The 15,776-nt window shown below is 33.9% G+C and overlaps 2 protein-coding genes across 2 annotated transcripts; one reads left to right on the top strand and one right to left on the bottom strand.

Annotated features, from left to right (window-relative positions):
* The first annotated feature begins 6,715 nt into the window (after nt 1–6,715).
* Nucleotides 6,716–7,423, top strand: LOC120090420. The gene is made up of 2 exons (XM_039048075.1): nt 6,716–6,946; nt 7,039–7,423. The coding sequence occupies exons 1-2, from the start codon at nt 6,849–6,851 to the stop codon at nt 7,265–7,267; spliced, it is 327 nt and encodes a 108-aa protein (XP_038904003.1). The 5' UTR covers nt 6,716–6,848; the 3' UTR covers nt 7,268–7,423.
* A 137-nt stretch (nt 7,424–7,560) lies between these two features.
* LOC120090417 (metalloendoproteinase 4-MMP-like) lies at nt 7,561–8,507 on the bottom strand. Its single transcript, XM_039048061.1, has one exon. It carries the CDS (start codon nt 8,420–8,422, stop codon nt 7,583–7,585), a length of 840 nt encoding a protein of 279 aa, XP_038903989.1. The 5' UTR covers nt 8,423–8,507; the 3' UTR covers nt 7,561–7,582.
* Nucleotides 8,508–15,776: the final 7,269 nt, after the last annotated feature.

Genomic DNA, 15,776 nt, shown 5'->3' with positions numbered 1-15,776 from the left:
ATGTCTGCTATGACAAAAATTGGTTCAAAGTTTATACTCCTTTTGAGGAGTCTAAAATAATAATGCTTCGTGATTCTCACACCACCCCAAATTTTGGGAAGTGAGGAGGTTGAATAAAATTCACCTTTGTATGGTATTGATAACTTGTAGAAATACATGTTATTTATATCATCTTACTTAGAATATGCTGCAATAGGAAGGAAAAGTTACATCAAACATATTAAAATTGGCTTAGAAACGTAAAGATTGTAGAAGTATCGAAAACACACTCGCTGACCGCATTGCGAGGGCAAAAAGGATGTCCAAATCTTTGTTTTGCAGGTAACAGGTATCACCGCATGCGACGATTGCTCATGGACAAAAAGAGCAACGTATTCTCAAGGATTTTGTATCAACGCATGCGATGATTGCTCGTGGACAAAAAGAGCAACGAATTCTCAAGGATTTCTGAAATTGTACAGCTTTTCTGATGTACGACCCGACAAATTGAATGTGGAGCAGAGCGTACATTCCCACCAAGCCTCGACGGGAAAAAGTAACTTTTCGGAGCATGATCACTGACGCAGGAGGTGCTAAGGTCTATAAATAACAACATCAACACTCAGCAAAAGAAAAGAGAAAAACACACGGAAAAAGAGACAAAAAGAAGTTCTATGCAAGGGTCATTCTTCCCTCGAGAACTCTCCTGAGAAGAAAGTTCTCCATCTCATTTCTCCATCACGCCGACAAGCAAATAGCTCTGATCGGTATCCGTGCCAAGACATTGACACGCTGATCTCTTTTGTTCTTACTTTCCGTTCAACGATTATTGTTTAATTTCCTGTCTTTCATTCATATCTCTATAACAAACGCTTTATCTTTACCAGTTAATATCAGTATTGGAAACACACCCACTGACCGCATTGCGAGGGCAAAAAGGATGTCCAAATATTTTTTTTGCAGGTAACAGGTATCACCGCATGTGACGATTGCTCGTGGACAAAAAGAGCAACGCATTCTCGGAGATTTTGTATCACTGCATGTGACGATTGCTCGTGGACAAAAAGAGCAACGCATTCTCGGGGATTTCTGAAATTGTACAGATTTTTTTATGTACGACCTGACAAATTGAACGTGGAGCAGAGCGGACATTCCCACTAAACCTTGACTGGAAAAAGTAACCTTTTAGAGTGGGACCACTGACGCATAAGGTGCTAAGGTCTATAAATAGCAACATCAACACTCAGCAAAAGAAAAGAAAAAAACACACGGAAAAAGAACGAAAAGAAGTTCTGTGCAAGTGTCATTCTTCCCTCGAGAACTCTCCTGAGAAGGAAGTTCTCCATCTCATTCCTCCATCATGTCGGCAAGCAAATAGCTACGATCGGGATCCGTGCCAAGACATTGACACGCTGCTCTCATTTGTTCTTACTTTCCGTTCATCGATTGTTGTTCATTGTCCTGTCTTTCATTCATATCTCTGTAACAAACGCTTTATCTTTACCAATTAATATCATTATCATGTTCATCTTTATCTCTCTATTCACCGTAATGCATTCATCTTCCATTTCTCTCACTATGAGTAACTAAACCTCCAGGGTGCGGGGGAAGATTGAGCGAGTAAGTCAATCCATGTTGAAGAAGTCAGCTAAGTTTAGTTAACACATGCTCAATGGTATCTTCACCTGTGAGAGCAGAAGTGAAGATACTAATCCACCTCTTGAAAAAAGGTTGATAGAATGCGTTAACTAAAACAAGAAGTATTTCCAGAGATGGAAACAACCTTGCGCTCGCAAGCGTTCATCCCTGATCATCATAGAGATATGGTGATGCGGGTGATCACTGAGAGTTGTAAGCCAAGGGAAAACGGAACCTTAGTTGCGTCCTCAACAGAATTGACAGACTTGCGATGTTCTTTCCCCAAACCCGTTCTAACTCTGATTCAATTCACAAGACTTGCCATCGCATTCTCTCACACACACTTTCACAACTTTATATTTATTTACCTGTTTATTCGTTTATCATCGCATTTTACTCTTTACCTGTTTATTCATTTATCATCGCATTTTACTTTTCAGCACCTCACAATATTAATTTTGATTACGGTCGCATATATCACATCATTGTTGCATTAGTATCGCAAATCCCCATGTTCGACCTTGGATCATTTTGAGAAACTTGCGGTGGAATTATACTTGGTTTCATCGCAAGAAAACTTGTGACACGCATAAACTGCATGAACGCATTCTACAGTGAATTTTGTAGCATCGCATATATTATCTGGAAGCGTGATTAAGACATCGCATATATCATAACATCAAATCTTGCGGTGGCACTACATCCGCCGCATCAATAAGTATTAACTCTGAAAGATGAGCTTTACACACCCTCCATGAGGAAGAATTTAATGTCGAGTTATATTCTTAATAAAGTTGGCTTTAAACAAATTATGGAATATGATCAGTATGTGATAAAAAAAAAAATTGTTGGAAAAGGTTATGCCTATGATTGAATGTTCAAATTGAACATTGAAAATATCAATAAAGCATCTACCAGTTTAATTTACATGCTATCTTCTTTAAATTTTTGGCATGCTCATTTGTGTCATATAAATAGTAAATATGTGAGGATGATGAGTAGTCTTGGATTAATTCATAGCTTAAAAAGTAATTTTTAGAAATGTGAAGTATGCAACAAAGTTAAGACCATAAAAGAACCTAAAAAAGTGTTGAAAGAAATATTCAATTATTAGAATTAATTCATACTAATTTTTGTGAATTTAAATGAATTTTAACTAGAGAAGAAAATAGATAATTTATCACTTCTATCGATGATGTTTCAAAATATACTCATTTTTATTTATTGAAATAAAAATGTTGCTTTTGAGAATTTTAAAAAATTTCTCCTTGAAATTGAAAATCAATTCGAGAGAAAAATTAAAACAATTAGAAGTGATAGAGGTCGAGAATATGATTCATTTGAATTCAATTCATATGTTGTTAAATCATTAGTAATAATTCATGAGACTACTCCCCTATATTCACCCGCTTTTAATAGAGTAGCAAAGAGGAAAAATAGAATCTTAATTAGTTTGACCAATGCTATGCTACTAGAAGAAGGTGCATCCTTTAATATTTGGGATGAAGCAGTTTTGACTACTTGTCATGTGTTAAGTAGAGTGTCACACAAAAAGACAAAGATTACACCTTTTCAATTATGGAGAGGGTATAAGCCAAATTTGGAATATTTAAGAGTTTGAGGATGTCTAGCTTTTGTAAGGCTAACATATCCTAAAAGACTGAAATTAGGGTCTAAAGCTACCACTTCTGTTTTCTTAGATATGCAATTAATAGTCAAGCCTATAGATTTCTTAATATTGAACATAATGTGATTTTTTAATCAAATAATGTAAACCCTGTTTGGTGACTATTTTGTTTTTTGTTTTTGTTGAGAAATACAAAAAGTAGCTTTCAAAAAGTTTTTTTTTTTTTTTTTTTTGAATTTGGTTAATAATTGAACCATTGTACTTAAAAAATATGCAAATCAGTGTAAAAAACGTAGATGAAATAGGCTTAAATTTTAAAAAATAAAATAGAAAACCAAATAGTTACCGTGTGGGGCCGTAATTTTTCATAAAGAACAATTTCCTTTCAAGTCAAGAAATAGTGGGGGTTAAAGCAGTGAACAAACTTCTAAGTTTGGTTCCTCTACTCCTAGTGATAATAATCACAACAATTCTACAGTTTAATTGAATAGGAGTAAAAAAGCTAGAATCGTGAAAGATTTTGCTCCTGGTTTATATGTTTATAATGTTCAGAAAATGCCAATTTTTTTTTTTGTAAGAATCTTTAACATCTCCATATGCAATTTTATGGAAAAAGACGGTAAATGATGAGATGAAATCATTAACTTCTAATAAAACTTGGAAATGAGTTGATCTACCACCTCATTGTAAAATTATTGGGTGTAAATAGATTCTAAAAAAATTGAAATTGGATGGTAGCATAGATAAGTATAAACCTATAATTGTCGCAAAAGGTATTAAACAAAAGGAAGATTTAGACTTCTTTGATACATTTTCTCTAGTTACAAGAATCACATCCATTAGCTTGTTAATTGCAATTGTTATAATTTTTTATACGTAAATTCATCAAATTGATGTGAAAACAATTTTTCTAAATGGTGATTATGGACCAACCTGAAGGTTTTATCGAGCCTGGACAAGAGAATAAAGTGTGTAAGCTTACTAAGTCCCTATACGACTTAAAGCAAGCTCCAAAGCAGTGGCATGAAAATTTTGATTCTTGCATGCTAAATGATGGTTATGAACCAAATGAATGTGGCAAGTGTATCTATCATAAATCATGGAAAGATTCTGATCATGTTATTGTTAGCCTATATGTTGATGATTTACTGATATTTGGCTCAAATAATTGTTATAAATGAAACAAAAAAATTGTTAAGCAATCATTTTGATATGAAAGATCTTGATGAGGCTAATTTTATTATGGGTATGAAAATAACAAAAAATCTAGATGGATTTTTTCTTGACTAATCACATTATATCGCGAAAATACTCAGTAAATATAATTATTTTGATTATAAACATGTTTCTACTCTATTTGATTCAAGTGTTCACTTATTTCCTATTGAAAATGAAATTGATGTAATTAGTCAAAATGAGTATGCTAGTGTGATTATTAGCCTACGATATGCAATTGATTGTACTAGACCTGACATTGCATATGCAGTAGGAGTTCTTAGCAGGTTTACAAGTAAGCAAGGAAAAGAGCATTGGCATGTCATTGATTGTATGATGAAATATTTATTAGGAACAAAAGATCATGGCTTACTTTATAAAAAAATATCTCATCGTTATTGAAGGTTTTTCTGATTCTAATTGAAATACATTGTCAGGTGATTCTCTATCTATTATAGAGTATATTTTTACCTTGAGAGGTAGTGCTATTTGTTGGAAATCTAAAAGAAAAACAATTATTGTCAACTCCACTATGGAAGTAGAGCTTATTGCTTTAGCTTCAGCTAGTGAGGAAGCAAGTTGATTAAGAGATTTATCATATGAAATTCCAATGTGGGAGAAACCATTACCTCCTATCTTGATAAAATGTGATAGCACTGCCACAATTGGTAGAGTAACAAGTTGTTTTTATAACGGTAAATCCATGCTTATAAGAAGAAGTGAGGTCTTATTTGAGTAATGGGATCACTAATGTAAATTACATTAAATCGCATGATAATCTTGTAGGTCCATTAACAATGGCCTTAACTAGAGAAAAGGTTTGGAACACATCGAGTGAGATGAGGTTGAAGCCCTTAAAATTATTATGAGCCATAGGATATCCACCTAGTAATCAAAGATCCTGAAAACTAGGTTCAAAGAAAAAGACGAATTATAAGGTGGTCGAGAAATGCACTATCTTTATATATTGATCCATTCCTATTATGTGAGTAAATGATCATATAACGATATGGAGGGTTGGATTTTTTTTTAATAAAATTCTGGAGTCATCATACAATTACGAATTTTCATTTTACAATTACTAAGGTTGGCAACGGGGTGGGGGCGGAGACAGGGACCGCCCCATTCCCCATTTTGAGGAGTCGGGGTCAAGGTTAGGGAATCCCTGTTCGAGGATCGGGTCCCTGCAAGGAAAAATTCCCCGCCCACTAGTTTTTCTTTTTAATTTTTTTTATTTAAAATCAATATTTTTTGTATTTCTATTGAAATGATACACTTTTTAGGTAACAAGTTAGTATTATTATTGTTTTATTTATTTAATTTAATAATAAAAAATATTTTAACATTTCTTTATTTTAAAATTCAATAAAAAGTTGATGTTAATTATATTATGAAAAAAATAAAAACAATAGCTTAAAGCTATTACTATATATATATAACAAAATTATGAAAAAGAATTAAAAAAAAATAAAAATAGTAAAAAGCTACTGTTACATATATGTGTATATATATATATATGCTTCCCGTCTCACCCTGTCCCCGATCAAACCGAATATTCCCAAGATTTGCCAACCCTAACAATTACCAACCAAAAATATCTTTACACTAGAAAAAAAAATTAACAATGAGAATAGTAAAGTTAGGGAAGTAAGTTCATATCTCCATGATTTAGGATGCTTTAACAATGGAGTCATTGCTACACGTGTTAAAATAAAACTTTATATCTATATTTGTGAACAAAAACATAATACAACAATGATAAAAGTGTGAATTCATTTAATCAGAATGTCTTCACGTTTAAAATTCCTTTTTTCTTCTAATTACACCCATCAGAATGTCTTTGCGTTTAAAATTCCTTTTTTCTTCTAATTACACCCATCAGAATGTCTTTGCGTTTAAAATTCCTTTTTTCTTCTAAATACACCCATCTCACTAGTAAATATTCAAATCAACTTATAATAAATTTACATCGACACCACGGATGATGGATATAACCTTAGAAAAAGGTAGAAATCATTTTTTACGTGAAGTAAATTCTGTAATTAACCTTCTAAACCCGTAAGAAATTGGCAAAGACTTCATAATTTGTGTTAGAATCATGTACGAGGTCATCATATAATATGAAAGACGTATGGTCAAACAGAGTAATGGAAAACAGAGGTAATGTAGATATACAAATCTCAAATAAGGCATTCCGCGTGTACGTTATAATGTACGTTTGAAATAAATAAGAAAAAGGAGGTCGGCAGAGGAAGACAACAGGGAAGTGAAGGTGTTGAGGCTGGCAACAAAGAAATGAAAGGTCCACACTCTCTCTCCCCATTCCCTTTTATTTCCTCTCTGCTCTGCTCTGCTCTGCTCCGCTCCTCCAAGTACATGCACCCACCCCATGGATTTCAATCGCCCCCTCTGTTGCTTGTGCGGCGACGTCGGTTTCTCAGCCCACCTCTTCCGTTGCTCCAATTGCTCCAACCGGTTCCAGCACTCGTAACCCCCACAACACATCCCCTCTCCTTTTTTTTCATATGTACATATTTTTTGTTCTAACTTAGGTTCTCATATCATGTTAAATTCTTCAGTTATTGCAGTAATTATTACTGCGGGGAATCAGGGGATGCAACAATTAAAGTTTGCGACTGGTGCCGGAGTGATCAGAGAACCCGCCGCCCTGGCTCCGCAACTACACCCCAAAAGGATCATAAAATCAGTGATAATCAAATTACTGAGAGAAGAAGCTCTGCCGCCGGACTGCCTTCGCCTCGCCCGGCTCCACGACGCTACAAGCTTCTCAAGGATGTCATGTGTTGAAACATGAAACTTTAAACCCACCCGTCAACTCCAAACCAATCAAATACCTCTATCAATTTTCATTTTCTTATTTACGTACACATGTATCTTTAATCTAATCGTCTATGTCGCTTTTCAAAATTATCAATAACCTACATGGCTCTGTAATTTATAATCAAGGCGTTTTCGATTACTTCAACTTAATCATGTTTCATGAGTACCTAATTTTACTTAGAAAGGATGAGATTTGTGCTTCAAATATTCCAATAAATCTATATATATATATATATATATAAATAAATAGAAAAGTATTTTCTTTACATCTGTTATCAATCGTTATGGAAAAACAAGATAGAAATGGGAGGTGAAAATTATGAAGAAGGTGAGGGAAAAAGGCCATGTCACTGTACACGTGGAAACAGGTGGCTGACTGGCAGAAGTATCAGACTCCAATGCCAAAGACTCGAACTTGAAATTCGGATTCGATCCGTACAGAGCTTGCACGCCTTCCACGTCATCCACTTCCAAATTTGCCTTCTTTTCCCTCGGCTTCAAGCTTGGATACATCACCGATTCTCTCACCGAGCTGTGACCCAGCCCCAACAAATGACCAATCTCATGCGTCGCCACCGATTCCAAATCAACCGCCACCGCCGATTTCTCCTTCTCGAAATCAACCGTCCACGTCTCCGCCGCATCCAGGTGGAGCCTCCCAATCTCCGGCGAAAAAGAATGCGCCAAAACCCCCAATACGCCGTCGAACGCCTGCCCGTCGCTATGATCGCCTCTGTAAAACCCGATTTTGATATCGGCGTACCCATAGTCGTCGGTCTCCTCGAAACGCACCGGAATCACGTGGGCCCATTTAGAAAACGCCTTACGAAATACGGCTCTCACATCTTTTAAACTCAAGTTGCTTATCCAATTCTCCTCGAAAAATGCGTACGTCAGCACCATTGGCATTCGCCGCGTCCACCGTGGCTTCCCGGGGAAAAATACATAACGCGCCGTTGCGTGGGGTGTGTGCAACGTGTCGGACACGCGCCACCGCATTGAAGTGGAATTTGACCGGAAAATCACCGCGGCGGTGGGGTTTTGGGGGAGTGTTGTTGGGGATGGAAGGCAGGGCGGCGTACAGAGGAAGAAGAAGAGGAGCAACAGAAGGGGAAGAAACATGGCGGTGGCGGTGAGACCATTGGCATACAGACAGTTAAGAGAAATGGAAGCTTATTGTTTGTTATATATATATTATACATATAAAGAAAAAGTAAAATTATTTTGTTTTTTGGATTCTCAATAAGTGAATATTAATCTTATATTGTTGGATGTTCATCTTTCTCTGCTCTTTAAACGTAACGATTGAATTTTGACAAACATTCGTAGTTTGGTGGAACAACCTTCTCTTTCACTTTTTCTTTTTCCTTCCTATATTTTTAAAATCTTATTCAAATAAGTAAATATGTTTTTTTATTACATAGCTCAATGGACGATAAATGATATACTATAAATAAGAAAAAAGGGGAGAATTTGTTTTATCAATTAACGCATAACCGTATCTTAAAAAAGATCTACCTTAAAAGCATATTTTGAATTATATAATCTACTTGTACATTAAGGATAATGATTATGCATCGTCTATGTTGTACTTCATATCTATGTAACCCATTTTATTCAAAGTATAAAAAAAGTAATTAAAAAAACCATCACATGGCAAATTTTTATTCAACGACTACCATTTTTTTTTTTTCGAAACTATGCGTGAAGTGTAAATAGTGAATTTAGATTTTATATCTTTAGAATTACATATAAAGCAAATGTATGGCCCAAATACTCAAAAGGTAGCTAAATAAGACCAAAAGGTGGTGGTTTGGTAATGGGAGAAATGTCAAAGAACAAATGATAAGGATGTGTGTGAGTTAGTTTAAGTTGAAGTGTTGGAAGCAAAGGACTGGAGGTTGTTAGGATTTATGATGGTTGCTTCCTCTTGTTACTCTGTTTGTAACCTCACCTATATATCCCTTCTTGAAGATGACTCAAAGTTTTATGAGTCATTCGGGGGAAAAGACTATCATATGATTATAATAATTAGTAAATACTATTTCAAAATTCTAAATTAGTTACGGTCAACATTATTTTAAAACCTCATTTGCTACCGTATTTACTATTTATTATAGTTTTTACTATTTTACATTCATCATTTTTTTTATTCTTTGTTGTAGTGTTTACTATTTCTTTCTCAAGCTAAAATAATTTACACCCAAAATACAAACTATTACAACCCAATTATAATAACTTATGATTATAATAATCAACTTCTTATCCCAAACGCATCCTTAAAATTTTTTTTACGTCATCCCATTTGTGGCATGCTACCACTACAATACACGAGAAAATATTAGATATACCTTAAATTTGTAACAATTAGTTATGGAAAGACATTCAAATATTAAATTTCACCTTTAGAGTTCAGATAATAATTATTATGAAGGTAACCACGTATGCAATGGTTTTAAAATATTTATATTATTTTTTACTTTGTTTCATAGTCATTTTGTTTTTTAAATGGTTATCCATAATAGTTTTGATATTTCATAATTAAAGATTTGGAATTATTAACCAAAATTTTAAAATTATACAATCATTTAAAAAAAATAAAAATAAAACTACTTTGTGGTGTTCATCATTTGGTTTGTATTGTGAAAACATTCTAAAGAAAAATATACAACAAAAACAAATAAATAATGGTGCTTTCAACACCTTAGCTATGTAAGTCTTTTTAAAACGGTTATCTCAAACTTGTGAATTTTGGATGAATTATACATTTTATCTACAAAGTTTGAGATTTTGTGTCAAATTTAGTGCATAGGTTTCAAAATTAAACTTAAGGCTTCATCGTTTAAAAGATATAAATGGTCGATTTTGGGTCTGAATTAACAATATTTATTGGAAAAGTCTCTCCCAACTCTCCCCACCCGATAGGGGTGTTTTAGGGAAAATGCAACACTATACTGGGCCGCTCTATTCGGCCCATTACACTAATTTGGGTTGTTTGCACATGTAGTCTCTCCTTGACCGAGTCCATTTGAAAGCCTTGAAAATCCTTAGAAAAATAAAAAATTGTCACGGATAATAAACCCTATTAAGGCTAATAATTAATTACATAGTAACATTTTTTTAAAGGAATTTTAATTATAATAAAAATCTATTGGTGATAGAATCTATTATTGATAGACTCCTAATAGATTATGAGAATTGAATCTAAATTTTTGCTATATTTGTATTTTTTTTTTTGCATTGTGTTAGATTTGATAACACTCCGAGTCTAATTGCTATATTTAACTAATAGTATAAATAGTTCATATGGGATAAACAAAAGGGTCAGGCTTTTGGATTATATAATAAGGTAAGATTGGTTATTTTATCTTTTGTATTGTTCAACAATATTTTGATCTTCAACCTCTTTTGATCAAATAGTATATATTTTAACTAGTCGGACCATATTTCAGTTGGAGCATGAGTAATGTGTCCCTAACATTTTATGCCTTTTTCCTTTTCTTGAGAACTTCCGTAGGCCTATTCTACTACCATTTACCAAAACTATTTACAAGTTCGTCATTAAATAAATATTCTAATACTTGAATTTATCTCTAATCTTATATACATCCTAATCGATCCTATTTGTCCACCCTCTAAATTCTACCATTGTCATAGAAAAAAGGAATTGGATCTTATATACTTTATCGTTGTGGTAGTTTTTTTTTTCTTTTAATATAATAGTTGTTCGCACGAAAAATTTATTTCGTGGAATTTGAACTTTGTATTTGTATTAATTTGTTGGAAAGTGAATACAATCTCTAGTATTTCGATGCTTTCAAAATAAACTATAATCTTTAAGTTGGTTAATTTTTGAACGATCGGGGCTTGTTGATCTTCTTGGTCTTTGGGCTTGTAGATTCTTGGATGATCGACCTTTGGGCTTGTTCTTTCGGTTCTTTGGTCGATCTTTTTGGATGACCTTTGGGCTTGTTGATCTTTCGTGTCTTTGGTCGATCTTTTTGGATGATCGGCCTTTAGGCTTTTTGAACTTCTTGGATGATCCGCCTTCAGGCTTGTTGATCTTCTTGGATGATCGACCTTCGAACTTGTTGATCTTCTTAGATGGCCTTTGGGCTTGTTGATCTTCTTAGATGATCGGCCTTTGGGCTTGTTGAACTTTCGGTCTTTGGTCTTATTGATCTTTTTGGATGATCGGCCTTTGGGCTTTTTGAACTTTCTTGGATGATCCGCCTTCGGGCTTGTTGATCTTCTTGGATGATCGGTCTTCAGTTTGTTGATCTTCTTAGATAATCGGCCTTTGGGCTTGTTGATCTTTTGGATGATCGACCCTTCGGGCTTGTTAATCTTCTTTAAGGTGTTCGCACAAGGCTTCCGTTAGAAACCTTCGTGGAGTTGAACTTAATTGGTGTTGATGTTGATTTGATGCGATGTGGTTCGATCTCTAGTACTTGATCCTCTGATTCTCTCTCGGTTGAATGTGTCAGGCTTTTGGATTATATAATAAGGTAGATTGGTATTTTATCTTTTGTATTGTTTCAACCAATATTTTAGATCTTCAACCTCTTTTAGTCAAATAGTATATATTTTTAACTAGTCGAACCATGTTGGAGTTGAACATACAATAATTCAGTTGAAGCATGAGTAATGCGTCCCTAACATTTTATGCCTTTTTTCCTTTTCTTGAGAACTTCCGTAGGCCTATTCTACTACCATTTACCAAAACTATTTACAAGTTCGTCATTTAAATAAATATTATAATACTTGAATTTATCTCAAACTTATATACATCATAATCGATCCTATTTGTCCACCCTCCTAAATTCTACATCGTCATAGAGAAAAAAGGAATCGGATCTTATATACTTTATCGTTGGGTAGTTTTTTTTTTCTTTTAATATAATAGTTGTTCGCACGAAAAATTTATTTCGTGGAATTTGAACTTTGTATTTGTATTAATTTGTAGAAAGTGAATACAATCTCTAATACATAGGATGCTTTCAAAATAAACTATAATCTTTTAAGTTGGTTGATTTTCTTGAATGATCGGCCTTTGGGCTTGTTGATCTTCTTGATCTTCTTGGATGATTGACCTTTGGACTTGTTGATCTTCTTGGAGGATCGGCTTTTGGGCTTGTTGGATGATCATCCTTGGTCTTGTTGATCTTATCGGCCTTTGGGCTTGTTGATCTTCTTGGATGATCGACCTTTGCGCTTGTTGATCTTCTTGGATGATTGGTCTTTGGTCTTATTGATCTTTTTGGATGATCGGCCTTTGGGCTTTTTGAACTTCTTAGATGATCTGCCTTCGGGCTTGTTGATCTTCTTGGATGATCGGCCTTTGGGCTTGTTGATCTTCTTGGATGATCTACTCTTTGGGCTTGTTGATCTTCTTTAAGGTGTTCACACAAGGCTTCTGTAAAAACTTTCATGGAGTTAACTTAAGTTGGTGTTGATGTTGATTTGATGCGATGTGGTTCGATCTCTAGTACTTGATCCTCTGATTCTCTCTCGGATGAATGTGTATGCTTGATGTTTAGAAGTGGGGCATGTGGATGTTTTAAGCTTCGAGTCTTGGAAGAATGTTTGTATCTTCAAAGGACTTCAGTTTTCAAACGTGGTAAGAATGCTTGTATCTTCAAAGAACTTCAATCTTCATAATGCTTGTATCTTCAAAGGACTTCAGTCTTCAGAATGCTTGTATCTCCAAAGGACTTCAGTCTTCAAGCATGGTCAGCTTCAAGAGTCAAAGGGTCTTCTGATTATAGAGAATTCCCTATAAACTCTCTCGAGTATGGAATTGCTGACCTCTCCAAATGAGGAGAGCTTCTCTATTTATAGAGTTTATAGATGGGTTTGGGCTCGGTTGATCTATGGGCCTAGCCTTTGGGCCCAATTAGTTGGACTTGAGCTTAATTGGTTCATGGGTCTAGCCTTTGGTCCCAATTAATCGGATTTAGGCCTGATTTGACATTTGGGTCAAATTCAACTTATTTTTGGGCTTAGTTGGACTTTGACCCAAATAATAATATCAAATTGGGCCAAATTAATCTTATATGATTCAATGGTCATGATAAAAACACGTGGCGTCATCGAAATTTGTCTGACATATGTCAACTCCTAATTGATCTCAAATTTAATGATTTGGAATTTCGTCATTAATTTAGTAAATGACGTGACAACTTGTGATTGGTCCAAAATTTCTCATTCAAGAATAGTATTAGAGAAATTTGAACCGTATACCTCTTGATCATCGAGACATACCACATGTCAGTGAAGATGCGCTCTATTTGGTTGTATGTGTTGGATATTTATAACAAAAGAAACTGAAACGTTTGAATATTGAAACATGAACAGTTAAATTTAATTATGTAGATTAAATTCAAAAGTAGAAACTTTCAAATTGGATTGAAATTTCAAACTAGATAATGTTTCATGTGTAAACTTAACATATATGAAAGTTGTTTAAAAAAACATATAAAGTTGTTGGCCTATAAATAACAACTTGGTTTTTCATTCTTAACATCACATTCCAAATCTAAGAGTTCTCTCTTTTATTTATTTATTTTGATGTTGAGTTGAGAGCAATTATCCAAAAAATCTGCAAGATCCGAGTAGTTCGAGGTTGCAGTTCTACCAAAATTAGTTGTTGTATGATGTTGAGACAGTCGTTATAGTCTGCTTGTAGCCCATGCAGAGCGAATAATTATATTAAAGACAATGCTTATCAGAAGCATGTCTTGATTGTGTTTTGAATCTCCAAAAATTTTGAGATATTTTCAATTTTCTTTTGTTATTTCCATGTCTAAGCATTGCTACACCATATGACTTACGTTTGAGTTTGAATATTATATACTGAGCGTATTGTTTCTAGTTGAGGATATGCTAGTGTATTAAGTTATTATTTTCCACCCATGTGATGATAGTAGTTGGATATATATATATATATATATATATATATATATATATATATGATTTTATGAGTGGGTAAAAGTTGTTTTTGGATTGGAAGGGAAGTGAAGTGAATTGTTGTTGGTTGGAAAGGTAGAGATAGAAATGGAAAATAAATGGGTGGGGGAGAGACATAGACGAGGGTAAGCAAATAATTGAGAAGAGAGAGAGAATTTGGAGTTGAACTGCAAAGGCAAAGGCAAAGGCTGAGAGAGATAAGAGTAAATAGTTTGGCAGAGAATCAGGACCCACCCTCCTTCCTTTTTATGACTTCACCCATCACAAACCAAAATTTAGGGGCCCATCTTGACTCAGCTTGATGGAACCCTAACACACACCCCCCCACCCATCTATAGTTTTACAAAATTAATGTAAATTTTACCCTAAACTCATCATTTTTATTTTATTTTAATACTTTTTCTTTTACATTTCATGGATGAACTTACCAATCAAGCCTTTAATTTTTGGGTACTCAGTAAAATTTTATTGTTAATATGTTTTAATTTTGTAGTGGTTTCAACCAACTTACAATTTAGGAGTTTTTTTTTTTAAAAAAAAAAATGTCAAAGCCACCTTATAGTGACCATTGCAATTACACCCTCAAACTTTTAATTGAAAAAATTAAAGGTTAAAATTGAACTTTCAAACTTCAATAGTTGTAAAAATTGAGCCATCATACTTATATAATTGTTACAATTTTTATCATTATGTAAGTTTGATAGCTCAATTTTAACATTCTATAAATTTTAAAATTTTGTGGGTATAATTACAATTAACGCCTTACTTTAGAGTTAATTTTTACCATTGGTTTATCTTTTTATCTTTTTTTTTTTTTTTTTAAATCACAAGACAGTAAAAATAAGTTTGGAGAGATTAACGGTCCCCTCTTTCAAATATGGAGGGCAGAAAATATAAATAAAAAATAAATTAAAAAAAAAGATTATATGAGAGTTTGCGAAATCCAAATCTATCTCATCTGTTTCATTAAAAGAAACAACCTAATCTCATCATACACCAATCTGGGTTTTGGAGTACATTTGCAGTTTGTTTGTTTGTTTTTTTTTTTTTTTTTTGGGTTATAATATATATAAATAAGGAAATAAAAAAGAAAAAGGGGTACACGTGTCAAACACCCACTTTAACTCATTCCCAAAACAAAATTACGATTTCCCCCCTTTACTACACAAACAACTTTGACATTTTTTGTTATGCAAATCAGATTGGAGAGATCTTTGGACATGTACTCTCAAGATATACTTGTCTTTGCTGCTTTCCCGCCGTACACGTGGCAGAATCCTATCAGACTTCATGTCTCTTCTCTGGGTCCCATTTCTCTTCTTTTCATTTTGCTTAATCAGACCTTTTAGGTCCCCTTTGCTCAGTTTTTAATTTATATTTCATTTTTATTGGGCCATCTAATCTATTTATAGATTATGTTACGCTAACCTTAGTTATCACCGGTAGGGTAGTCAAAAAAATCTGATAATCTAATATATGTATTATTAACTTTATGTATTGGATTGGT

Source organism: Benincasa hispida, chromosome 1 (assembly GCF_009727055.1).
Source record: "Benincasa hispida cultivar B227 chromosome 1, ASM972705v1, whole genome shotgun sequence".
In the NCBI taxonomy this organism is placed as follows: Eukaryota; Viridiplantae; Streptophyta; class Magnoliopsida; order Cucurbitales; family Cucurbitaceae; genus Benincasa; species Benincasa hispida.
This window is presented reverse-complemented; position numbering and strand designations above follow the sequence as displayed.